Source organism: Chiloscyllium plagiosum, chromosome 19 (assembly GCF_004010195.1).
Source record: "Chiloscyllium plagiosum isolate BGI_BamShark_2017 chromosome 19, ASM401019v2, whole genome shotgun sequence".
NCBI lineage: Eukaryota > Metazoa > Chordata > Chondrichthyes > Orectolobiformes > Hemiscylliidae > Chiloscyllium > Chiloscyllium plagiosum.
The window spans coordinates 63,834,709-63,847,767 of NC_057728.1; the positions used below are offsets into that span (position 1 = coordinate 63,834,709).

Below are 13,059 nucleotides of genomic sequence, written 5' to 3' on the forward strand. Positions count from 1 at the left end.
AATCCTGGCAACATCCTTGTAAATCTTTTCTGAACCCTTTCAAGTTTCACAGCATCCTTCCGATAGGAAGGAGACCAGAATTGCATGCAATATTCCAACAGTGGCCTAACCAATTTCCTGTACAGCCGCAACATGATCTTCCAACTCCTGCACTCAATACTCTGACCAATAAAGGAAAGCATACCAAACGTCTTCTTCACTATCCTATCTACCTGCGACTCTACTTTCAAGGAGCTATGAACCTGCACTCCAAGGCCTCTTTGTTCAGCAACACTCCCTAGGGCCTTACCATTAAGTGTATAAATTCTGCTAAGATTTGCTTTCCCAAAATGCAGCACCTCACATTTATCTAAATTAAACTTCATCTGCCATTTCTCAGCCCATTGGCCCATTGGTGAAAAAGTTTTTTCTTGCATTATCCTTGCTTATTTTGAACTGTGCTTTAAATCTACACCCTCTCATTCTTGTTCCTTTTATGAGCTGGAACAGCTTCTCTGTATGTACTCTATCCTGCCCACTGAATGTTTTGGGAAAGTCAGATCTATCAGATCTCCTCTCGTTTCCTCTCTGTTAGGGCAATACTCCCAGCGTCTTCACTCCCTCCCCATCACTGAGGTTTCTCATTCCTGAAACCGTTCGTCTGAGATGTTTCCCCGTCTGCACTGCCAGCCCCCTGTACCCCTCTCTCTATAACATCCGCTCCCCAACTCTGTGAGTACCCATTACTACAGCTCCACTCACCCCCAATCCCCCACCCCGTGACTACTTTCCTGTGTCCTGGGTCATTTCGCGATCCTGGAACTCCGATGGATGTTTTTTGCTTCCAGCGGACCCGGCCATCTCCGTGCTGCTGTCCTCTCTCTAAGTCAGCGAGACCTCCATCTCAGAGGCTTTGCCACTGCCTGATTAAGAGAATGGAGTCTGAAAATAGTAAGGGCTTGCTTACACTGTACCGGGCATCAGTCAGACAACAGCTGGAATACTGTGAAAGGTTTTGGGTTCCTTATCGAGGGAAAGATATATTGGCATTGGAGACATTCAGAGGAAGTTCACTAGGGCTGGTCCCTGAAATGGAGGGAGGTATGAGGAGAGTTGGAGTGGATTGAGCCTGTACTCATTGTAATTTAGAAGGAAGAGAGATGACCTTATGCAAAAAAAAGGCGGATATGAAGATGTTGTTTCCCTTTGTGGGAGAGTCGAGGACTTAGAGGGCATCATCTCAGAATAAAGAGGTGCACATTTAGGGTAAGCGTGGTTTTTTTATTCACTCATGGGATGTGGGCATTTCTGACTGGGCCAACATTTACTGCCCATCCCTAATAGCCCAGAGGGCAGTTAAAAGACATTGCTGTGGTTCTGGAGTCACATGTAGGCCAGAGCAGGTAAGGATGGCAGATTTCCTTCCCTAAAGGACATCAGTGACACAGATGGGTTGTTCCCCTGACAATCAGCAAATGGTTTCATGGTCATCATTAAATCTTTAATTCCAGTTTCTTGATCAAATTCAAATTACGCCATCTGCTGTGGCTGGATTTGAACACAGGGTCCCCGGAACACTAGCTGAGTTTCTGGATTAATAGTCTAATGATAATACTGCTAGGCCATTGCCTTCCCCCATGAGACGTGATGAGGAATTTCTTCTCTCATGGAATGGTGAATCTGTGGAATTCTTTACCACAGAGGGCTGTCAAAGCTATGTCATTAAGTATATCCAAGGCTGAGGTAGATGTTTAATCAGTACAGAAATGATATGGCAGAGGTAAAAAAAGTTGAGTAGGATGATCAGATCAGCACAATATCTATGCAGGGCAGAGCATGCAATGGACAGATTGGCGTCCATCTGTTCTCTGCTCTGGTCTTTGGTAGTTCAGTGGGTCTCCCTCGAACAGGCAGTCTATGCCTCTTGCTGGCTGTCTGGTTGGAAAACAAGAGCCCAAAATACCAACAACAGCATGTCGTTGGAATCACATGGAGGTCAGTAAAGAGTCTAAAGATCTCAGTGGTTCAATTGGAGCAATTTGCCAGATCTGATGGTCACCATTTGCCAGGTGCTGCCCACAAATGGCCAAACCTGCTCCTTCGAGCTTCACAGCCAGGACATGAGGAGATTTGAGTCCACACCTACTCTGGTGTCTTAACCATTGCACAACCTTAGGCTGACCTTGATGTATTTGGTTTTGAATGTCTTTATTCCTCTTGCCCTTTAGATTAGATTCCCGACGGTGTGGAAACAGACCCTTCAGTCCAACAAGTCCACACTGACCCTCAGAGTAACCCACCCAGACCCATTTCCCTCTGACTAATGCACCTAACACTTTGGGCAATTTAGAGTGGCCAGTTCACCTGATGTGCACATCTTTGGACTGTGGGAGGAAACCAGCGCACCCGGAGGAAACCCACGCAGACACGGGGAGAATGTGCAACTCCACACAGCTAGTCGCCCGAGGCTGGAATTGAACCCTGGTCCCTGGTGCTGTGAGGCAGCGCTGCTAACCACTGAGCCACTGTGATGGAGGGTTGAATTTCATATTGTTAAATTGTTTAAAAGTTGGGAGAAAGCTTAAATTAGTGAAACCGGAATGATTATTGGGCTTAAAACTCTTGAAGGAGAGAGAGAGATTTGTGGAATAATCCTGATTTTCTTTGGAGGATGAAGAAATTCTGCTCCAAGTTGCTCCATTTTGAATGTAACCGTAGAATGTGTTATATAGGAGAGCAATATCTGAGAAAGCAGCTATCAGGAGGGGCTGTGCAGGGGAGATGACTATGAAAAATGTAGTGTCAAAGGTGTTGAGAGATCATTGGATTGTGAAACTGATTGAAGGTTATCAGGGTAAATATAGATAGGGATGAGCAATGCTCACTGGAACTCTATGCTTTCTATGCTATTAGATCGGTCAAGTGTCAGAATTGGAATGCAGTGGGTCATGCTGGGATAATGTAAGCTGCAATGTTAGTCTGTCCACCATGAGGCTAATCCCATGGAGGAAGGCTCCATTTCTGAAAAGCTCAAGCATTCATGATTCACCCGTCCCATCCAGAAAAGTCACAGTTTGAGTAATCGTGGGTGTTCCTCCTGATCAACATTAAATGAAAGGAAGTTGTCAAATGAAGTTCCAATGTTTGGTCAAATCACACAGAAACTATAGCATCAAACCAGGCCACTTGGCCCATCCAACCCTGCTGGTGTTTGCCATTCTCATGAACAATATCCTCTGCCTTAATGAATCCCAGGTTGGATGGTAACGTTTGAAACTAGACACAAAGCTTTTCCTTGATGGTTGGTGATGTGCAGAATGCAGCATCACCTCCACCTTCTTCCTGCCTGCTACATCAGATTGTCCTGGAGTCTTTCTTCATGTTTCATTGTGGCTGTAAATTGAAACTACAGTCCCGTAGTTGTGTGTTGTGGTCCATGCACAGAGTCTGAGTCGCAGTGGAAACATTCACTTGCACACACATCTTGAAGGTTACAGTAGAAACTCCTCTGTTCTTACATCACATAGTTAACCAGTGTCTCTCCCACTCTCACCTCCTGCCACTGGCCTGTGCTGGAGAGATTTACAAGTCAATATTCTGCCTATTTGGCCACATAATGGACCTTTCTTCATCTTGAAGTCCTGGATGGAACTTGAACCTGGAATCTCTGGCTCAAATAGAGAGATACTACCCACTCTGCTGCAAAACCTAGCAATTCTTTTACTATAATCTTCGCAAATCAAAACAAATAAATTAAATGACGGCCATTTTTTAAAAAATGGCATTTTCAAAGGAAACTTAAGAAATTTAAATTAAAATGTCATTCCTAGGGTTGATGACGCATGTTAGCCCCTGCAGAATTCTTTCTTTGTCTGTCTATCTGTATACTTGATAAATATAATTAACATCTCAATCCCGTAGACTCACCTTTACTGCTTTATTCCAATATGGTCCCTTTCTGCTGCCTCACAGCACCAGGATCCCAGATTCGATTCGATGGGCCGGGTGCTGGCAGGTGGGACTAGATTGGGTTGGGATATGTGGTCAGCATGGACAGGTTGGACTGAAGGGTCTGTTTCCATGCTGTACATCTCTATGACTCTATGACTATCTATGTGGAGTTTGCACATTCTCCCCGTGTCTGCGTGGGTTTCCTCCGGGTGCTCCGGTTTCCTCCCACAGTCCAAAGATGTGCAGGTCAGGTGAATTGGTCATGCTCATGGCGTTAGGATGCATTAGTCAGAGGGTAAAGGGATTTGGGTGGGTTACTCTTCAGAGGGTCGGTGTGGACTGTTGGGCTGAAGGGCCTGTTTCCACACTGTAGGGAATCTTATCTAATCTAAACAATCTAAACTGTCAGTCCTTAACCTATTCCTAAAGGTCTGATCTCTGCTTCAGTCACTCACCCTGGTATTTTAGTGCAGTAACTGCTCAGGTTGTCACAATAAGCCTTTGTGTTTCAATGCAATGGGCTAGGACGGAAATGTTGCTGAGTTACACCGATAGGCTCCACTGATGGGATAAATGCCAGTTTGGCAGAATTGTAGGATGGTGACAATATCTGGCGAAAGTGAGGACTGCAGATGCTGGAGATTAGAGTCGAGAGTGTGGTGTTGCAAAAGCACAGCAGGTCAGGCAGCATCCGAGGAGCATCCATTCCTGGTGGTGGCAATTGCACTGAGCTATAAATCCAGGTGCACAGGACAATGTGCTGGGGGCCTGGGTTCAAACTACACCGAGGGAGCTGGTGGAATTTAAACTAAACTGACAAAGCCTGGGATTGAAAGCTGATCTCAGTGATGGTGGCATGTAGCTACCATTGATTGTTGTCAACTCCCATCTGGTTCACTTATGTCCTTTAGGGAAGGAAATCTGTTGGTCTGCACATGCAACTTTACACCAGCAACAATATGGTTGATCTTGAACCTGATCTGAAATGGCCTAACAAGCCACATAATGGTAATCAGGCACAGGGCAACAAATGCTGGCCTTGCCCTTGTAGAGTCATACATCATGGAAACAGACCCTTCACCCAACCATACCAAACATAATCCGAAACTAAACTAGTTCCACGTGCTGCTCCTGGACATATCCCTCCAATCCTTTCCTATCTATGTACTTATCCACATGTCTTTAAACATTGTAACTGTACCCATATCCACCACTTCCTCAGGACATTCATTCCACATGAGAACTACCCTCTGTGTAAAAAAAAATTGCCCCCATGGCTTGTTTAAATCTCTCTCTCTCACCTTAAAAATGTGCCCCCTGGTCTTGAAATTCTGCCATAGGGAAAAGACAACTACCATTAACTATATCTAGACCCCTCATGATTTTATAAACTTCTTTAAGGTCACCTCTCAATCTCCAGTGAAAGAAGCCCCTTTCTTCATAACTCAAACATTTCATATCCAGCAACACCTTGGTAAATCTCTCCTGAACCCTCTCCATCTTAATAATATCCTTCCTTTAACTGGGTGCCCAGAACTGGGCACAGTATTCCAGAAGAGGCCTCACCAATGTCCTGTACAACCTCAACATGACGTCCCAACTGCTATACTCAAAGCACTGAGCAATGAAGGCAAGCGTGCTAACACCTTTTTAACCACCCTGTCTATGTGTGACACAAACTTCCAAAGAATTATGTGCCTGAACCCCAGGTCCCTCTGTTCTACACCACTACCCAAGTTCCAACCATTAATTGTATAAGCCCTACCCCTGTTAGTTTTACCAAAATGCAATACCTCGCATTTATCCAGATTGCACTCCATCTGCCATTTTTCAGCCCATTGATCCATTTGATCAAGATCCCTTTGTAATCTTTGAAAACCTGCTTCACTGTCTGCTATGCCATGAATTCTGATGTCATCTGCAAACGTATTAACCATGCTTTCTATATTCACATCCAAATCATTTATAGAAATAACCATGAAAGAATTAAAAACAACTGTCACGACAGTCATACATCTGTGTTTTTATGTGGTTATGAAAGATATTGTTTAAAATTTTTTGAGGGAAATTAATTGATTAGAGAAAGCAGCAGAGAGCTGAGAAAGACTTCAAAAAACAAACGTGCAGGATATCTGTACAGAGACTTTTATTTTGTTGCCTAATTTTGTGGATGAGATTTTATGCAAAGGAGATGATGAGTGTAATCCTCTTTGTGTTATTGTGTTTGACACTGCATTTGCACTGTGATACCTCTATGGAGTGGTTCCCAAGTCATTGAGGGAACTGCAATGAGGTGACAATCCACAGTAAAATGGAAAGGTGACTCTGAATCAGAACACTATCTCAACCGAGCTGGACTGTACCCTGACTTCACGCTCATACCACTACTTGGTGTTGGGGAGCTAGGAATGGTTACAAACAGACCCATACTTGTTGGCAGATAATACAATAATAAAGACTGTAAAACCATCAGGAGTAGGCCATTTGGCCCCTCAAGCCTGCTCCACCATTCAGTAGGAGCGCGGCTGATCCAACATTCCTCACATCCACTTTCCTGCCCTTTCCCTGTAACACTTGATTCCCCGACTGATCAGGAATCTATCTGTCTCAGCCTTAAATATACAAGGACTCTGCCCCCTCAGCTCTCTGTGGTAAGGACTTCCAAAAACTCTCAACCCTCTGAGAGAAGACATTCCTCCTCATCTCAGCCTTAAATTTGTGTCCCTTTATTCTGAGACTATGTCCCCTGATCCTAGACCCTCCCAGGAGGGGAATCATCCTCTCAGCATTGACCCTGACAAGCCCCTTAAGAATCCATGTTTCAACCTCTCATTCTTCTAAGCTCCAGTGAGTAGAGTCCCAACCTACTTAGCATTTGCTCATAAGATAATCCTTCCATCCCAGCGATCATCCTAATGAACTTTCTCTTCAATTAAATAATACCTCCCTTTAAATAAGGAGATCAAACTTGCTCACAATTCATGATACAGAGTTACTGACTAACTTGCTGATCAGTCTCTTTCAATGAGTCTACAGCAGATCCAGATATTATCAGAGGGACTCTCACCCCACCACCAGGGTTCCTCCTGAGTTCACACATCACCCACATAATGCTGCAAGTAATTCTGGACCCTGAAGACCAATTCTGAATAGGCGTGACTGAACTTGAAACATTAACTCTGTTTCTCTCTCCACAGCTGCTGCCAGACTTGCTGAGTTTCTCCAGCAATTTCCATTTCTATCTCAGATGGCAACTCAACCAATTTGGAATGGGAAAGGATCTGAAAGATTTCCTTCTAACTCACTCATTCAAGGCCTGACTGGGAAACCAATCATTATCCAGTGTTTCAAGTAATTGGAAATCAATTTTTTTTTTAAAAATTCATTCATGGGATGAGGGTGTTACTGGCTGGGCCAACACTTATTGCCCATCTGTATTTACCCAGAAGGCAGTCACAAGTCAACCATTTCACTGTGGGTCTGGAGTCACATGTAGGCCAGACCAAGTAAGGATGCCAGCTCCCATCACTAAATTACATGAGTGAATCAGATGGGTTTTTCTGACAATCAGTAATGGATTCATGGTCATCATTAGATTCTTTGATTCCAGATTTCAAATTGCACCACCTGCCCCAGCAGGATTTGAAACTAGGCCCTCAGAACATTTCCTGGGTCTTCTGGCTTAATAGTCCAGTAATAACACCACTAGGCCTCCACAAATAGAATGCAATGGAAATTTGTTGGATGTGGTCCTATTCATCATCATTTTATAATAACTGTCTCTTGTCTCACAGCATCGGCGTTTACCAAAAAACCGAAGACACTCGAGGTGGTCGCCGGGGGAGGTGCTGAGTTTGTGGCTGAAACTGGCAAGGCAGATGCCAAAGTGAAATGGCAAAGGGATGGCAAAGACATTCAAGCAAGTGATAAATATGTGATTAAGTCAGAAGGAGTGCAGCACACACTCACCGTGAACAGTGTGACCAAGGAGGATGAAGTGGTGTATGCCGTCATTAGTGGCACGTCCAAAGTGAAGTTTGAATTGAAAGTCAAGCAGGAAGGTAGGATGATTAATCACATTCTCTCTTTTTATGCTAAGTCTCTTTATTCCTATACTGTGGTCTGATTGACTAAGACATGGTCTATCCTGTTTAACAATCTTAATGTGAGATTGTGAGATGAAACCAAGGAGCTGGGAGTTATGCAAAGAATAATATCTCTTCTCATGCCCCCCACACCTTTGGAATGTTATGGGGGTCTGATTGACATGGGGCTTTGGTGAGAAATCCAGACTATTGCCCATTGCTGGGGATCATTGTTTCTTAAAGATCTGATTACTTGTAGATATTGCCTCATTAATATGCAGCCTCCTATTCCGACAGTCACTGTGAGTGGATGAGATGTGACATGAAAGTGAGAGTGAGTACCTGGAGATCTCAGCTCACTGATGTTCTGAAAGACCTTTCTGTTGGACATTGGGCACCAACATCTCAGGGCACACTCCATCACACATTGTCATTCAAGATGTGCCAGCCTCTAACAATCCCTGCAGGAGATCCCAATTCCACTTACAGAATACTCTGCCCTTCCATGCTACCCCTCGGGCAGCAGCACTGGTATCTCGTGGCTCTGGAAAAGGCACAGCAGGTCAGGCAGCACCTAGGGAGCAAGAGAGCCGATGTTTTGGGCATAAGCCTGGTAACTCTCTTTGTAACACTGCAGAAAGGACACAGTGTGCTCAGGGACAGACCCCCAGCTCAGGGACTGCCCCAGGCTGTCTCCAGGAGCTTCCCTCACTGTCAGAGCACCCACTCACTCTAAGCCCAGTTGGATACCCCCTGCCTGGCCTTTGTGCACCTTGCCTCTTAGTAAGAGGTACCAGGCTGACAGTGCAGCTGGATTGCTGTGTCATTCAGTGCAGCTACAAAGCCAGGAAGCTTGTCATGTTTATCTGCAGTCCCCAGTCAAAACAAGGGAGATAGCCTTGACTGGGGGCATGCAGTAAGTCAAGTGCCGCCTCTGAATCCAGTCCACGGTCAGTCAACCTCTCGAGCTGATAAAAGTCAGTAAGGAGAAAGGAATCGAAGGTCAGGCAGCGTGCTGCCCACAGACTTGTCTCTTTCTGCCCAACTGTGGCTGCTTCCCTGTTGGCATGAGGGAGAGGCAGGTGTTACAGGAGCTGAATATGAGAGGCACCTCAAATTACTGTTGGTACAGGTAGGTAGGTGTCCCAAGTGAATAAGTGGGTAGCACAGAGGGCATGCAGGGTTAGTGATGGCAGGGGGTTGGAGTGGGTGAGAGTCTGAGGGAGGGTATTGCAGGCAATAATGAGAGTGGTACAGCATGAGGGAGGTGAGTGTGAGGCATCAAGAGGGAAGATGGTGACACGGCCACTGGTGGATTGGAGAAGGTCACTGACCTTCAGAGCTGGGCATTCCTCCAGGCAGCTGAGACTGCTCTAACTCAAGTGACAACCCTGGACCAGGTCTGGGCACCGCCTGGTATCGCGGCCTCCACTGTGGGTCCCGGTGGTGGATATTTCACCTGGGCACCAGCCCATCCAGCAGGAGCTCAGGACAGATCCCTGCCAGCTGGGTGTGGGAGTGGCAGGTCACAGTTTCCTTTTCCCTGCCCTATCTGGGGCAAATGTCAGGGGATAGACAGTCCAGGCGCACAATGGGCTTTTAAAGATGGCACCGTGGTAAGGGATGCTGGTGAATTCTGGGATTTTGAGGCTGCACTGGATGCAGTGAGTGGCTGAATGGGGCTAGAATCAGCCATCTGGGGGAGGGTTGGTGGGTAAGGTCATCAATAAGACACAGAAACATCTCAGTGGTCCACAAGGAGAGATGACACAGTGGCTCAATGTTTAGTACTGCTGCCTCACCGTGCCAGGGACTCTGGTTCAATCCACCCTTGGGCGACTGTCTGTGTGGAGTTTGCACATTCTACCCGTTACTGTATGGGTTTCTTCCCACAGTCCAAAGATGTGCAGGTTAGGGTAGATTGGCCATGCTAAATTGCCCATAGTATTCAGGGATGTGCAGGCTGTGTGGGTTAGCCACAGGAAATGCAGGGGTAGAGGGGTGGGTCTGGGTAGGATGATGTTTGCAGGTCTGTGTGGATCGATAGGCTAAATGGTCTACACTGCAGGGATTCTATGAAATCCTCCACAAAACCTGAAAAGTGAAATTCAGCCTGATAACTTTAAATCTGTCACCTTTATTACTGATCCATTCACCTTCCAGCTCAGTGAGCAAACCTACATCCAGGCCATTCAGCCCACTGTGTCCCCTCCAAAGCACATCTCACCCACCAGCTATCTATCCATGTAACCCTACACTTCCCATGGCTGACCCCCTGTGGGGCAATTTAGCATGGCCAATCCACCTAATCTACATATCTTTGGACTGTGTGAGGAAACCCGCGCAAACACATGGAGAATGTGCAAACTCCACACAGACAGTTGCCTGAGGCTGGAATTGAACCCGGGTCCATGGCTCAGTGAGGGAGCAGTGCTAACCACTGAGCCACCTTACCACCATAAAGCTTTGGGAATTTCTTCTTTACAGGGTGGGGAAAAGGAAAGGCCCTTTGAAATGCCTTCTCCTATTTGGCTTGTATCTGTAAGGGGAAAATGAACCCTTGCATGTTTACTCTTTTGGACGTTCAGTGGGAATATGGATAAAACCCAACTCTCATTTATGTTGATCCCTGGTTTAAAGTTCCCATCCATCTGGATATTCAATCTGCAGTAATTCAATGTCAGATTTAAATGTCTGACTGATTTATTATTTTTTTCTATTATTGGAACCAGCATGTGTGATGGGGTCAGCCCCACATTGAATAGGTACTAGACACGATGTCATCACATACTTGGAGTGGACTGTGTCCCACCATTCCTGTCAGCAGCCAGTATATCATGTTAAAGTGAGTACCTGACCCTCAGCAAATGAAGAATCTGGCTGATGGTCATCATTAGAAGGACAACAAGGGTCACTGAAATCTCCAGACACATAAAGATTTGTTTTCCCTACTCCTCTCCCACAGAGTTTAGACTCAAAGGCATTAAGACAGCAAGTTCCTTTAAAGAGGAGCCAGAGGGGTAATTCCTAAAAGTGTGGCATGAGGGTTGAGTGATAATTATAGACTTGGATGATCAAATATCTAGTGGCAGGACATAGTTCATCTCTTGCTGCGACCCTGGAATCATCTCTTCAGCATCAAGTAAGGATGTTGCACCAGACTTTCAAGCGATTAATTTGTTTTTAACCTGCTCTTAGTTTTGCCCGTGACAGCTCACCCCTGTAGGGGTGCATTTGCACATTTTACGCAGACTCCCTCACATCGGGCAATTCATTCTGACCCACTGGGTCCACCACCGGAGCAGCTGATCTGAAAACTTTAGCCCCATCATTTTCAAGTACTGAATGAGAAATTCTGCATTGATCATTCGCCTGACTCTTCCTAGTTCCAAGCATTGTCAATAAGGAGTGGACCATTCAGCCCCTCCAGCCTGCTCCACCTACCCCTCCATGGCTGATCTGATTGCTCCCTGTCCCCCTCCAATAACTTTCACCTTTGCCTCGCAAGAATTTAGCTTCCTGTTTTTGTTACTTAATCATTTAAGGAGGTTGATGGGCCTGACTTTGCTGTCGGAATAATAATGAGGGTTACAGTGGTTAAAGTGTCAATCGGTCAGTGACCACACAGACAGGTCAACAAGTTGCTTGCACCTTCACACGTTTTGCAACATCAGTCCCTCCATGGAACACTCTATCTCGGAGCATGTGAACCAGTGTGAAGGTTCAGTATTTTCATGTCACACACGCAATACGCTCATTAGAAACAGTCACAACGTGTTTGTTCTACGTTAAACTCCTTTTTAAGGGTCTGATAAGCTTTCTTTAGCCATTTGGCCTAAAGGATTAGCTTTTATCCTTTCATAGAACATAGATTCCCTACAGTGTGGAAACAGGCCATTTGGCCCAACAAATTCATACCGACCCTCCGAAGAGTATCCCACCCAGACCCATTCCCCTACCCTATTATTCTACATTTACCCCTGACTAATGCATCTAACCTGCACATCCCTGAACACTATGGGCAATTTAGCATGACCAATCCACCTAACCTGCACATCTTTGGATTGTGGGAGGAAACTGGAGCACCCAGAGGAAACCCATGCAGACACGGGGAGAATGTGCAAACTCCACACAGTCATCTGAGGCTAGAGTCAAACCCAGGTCCTTGTCTCTGTGAGGCAGCAGTGCTAACCACTGAGCCACTGCACCACACCATCTCTGTGGACTCTATGTGTGGATCAGATCTATAAAATCTGATTGCTTTTATAGATTTAAAAAATTGTAAAAAGCTGTGTTTTAATGTTATATTTCTCTCTCTTTTATACCCTTCCCTAAATCCCATAATTTTCCCCCACCCTATATTTTAGTGCCAGCTGATGGTACTGAGCTCACTTTTTTTATAAATTTGTTCATAGAATAATCACAGCACTGACTGAGCCAACATTTATAACACATCCCCAATTCCCCAGAGGGCACTTAACAATGAACCACATTGCTGTACATCTGGAGTCATGTGTAGGCCAGAATAGGTGAAGACAGCAGATTCTTCCTTGAAGGACATGAGTGAACCAGATGGATTTTCCCCTAACAAATAACAATGGATTCAAGGCCATCATTAGATTTTTAATTCCAGATTTGTATTCATTTCAAATTCTACCATCTGCCTTGGCAGGATTCAAACCCAGGTCCCCAGAACATGACCTGGGTCAGACCCAACCCCTCCAACCGTAACAAGGACAGATCGCCCCTGGTGCTCACCTTCCACCCTACCAACCTTCGCATAAACCAAATCATCCGCAGACATTTCCACCACCTCCAAACAGACCCCACCACCAGGGATATATTTCCCTCCCCACCTCTTTCCGCCTTCCACAAAGACCGTTGTCTCCATGACTACCTGGTCTGGTCCACGCCCCGCAACAACCCACCCTCCCATCCTGGCACCTTCCCCTGCCACTGCAGGAACTGCAAAACCTGCACCCACACCTCCTCCCTCACCTCCATCCAAGTCCCTACAGGAGCCTTCCACATCCATCAAAGTTTT

General features: G+C 45.7%; 1 protein-coding gene across 10 annotated transcripts in view; it reads left to right on the plus strand.

Annotated features, from left to right (window-relative positions):
- Positions 1 to 13,059, plus strand: part of mybpc1 (myosin binding protein C1) — a 153,211-nt gene that overhangs the window by 23,663 nt on the left and 116,489 nt on the right. For all 10 annotated transcript variants that reach the window (XM_043708735.1, XM_043708732.1, XM_043708734.1 and 7 more), the window contains exon 2: positions 7,725 to 7,991. In XM_043708735.1, coding sequence (XP_043564670.1) covers positions 7,725 to 7,991 — 267 coding nt within the window. The remainder of the gene's footprint in view (positions 1 to 7,724; positions 7,992 to 13,059) is intronic.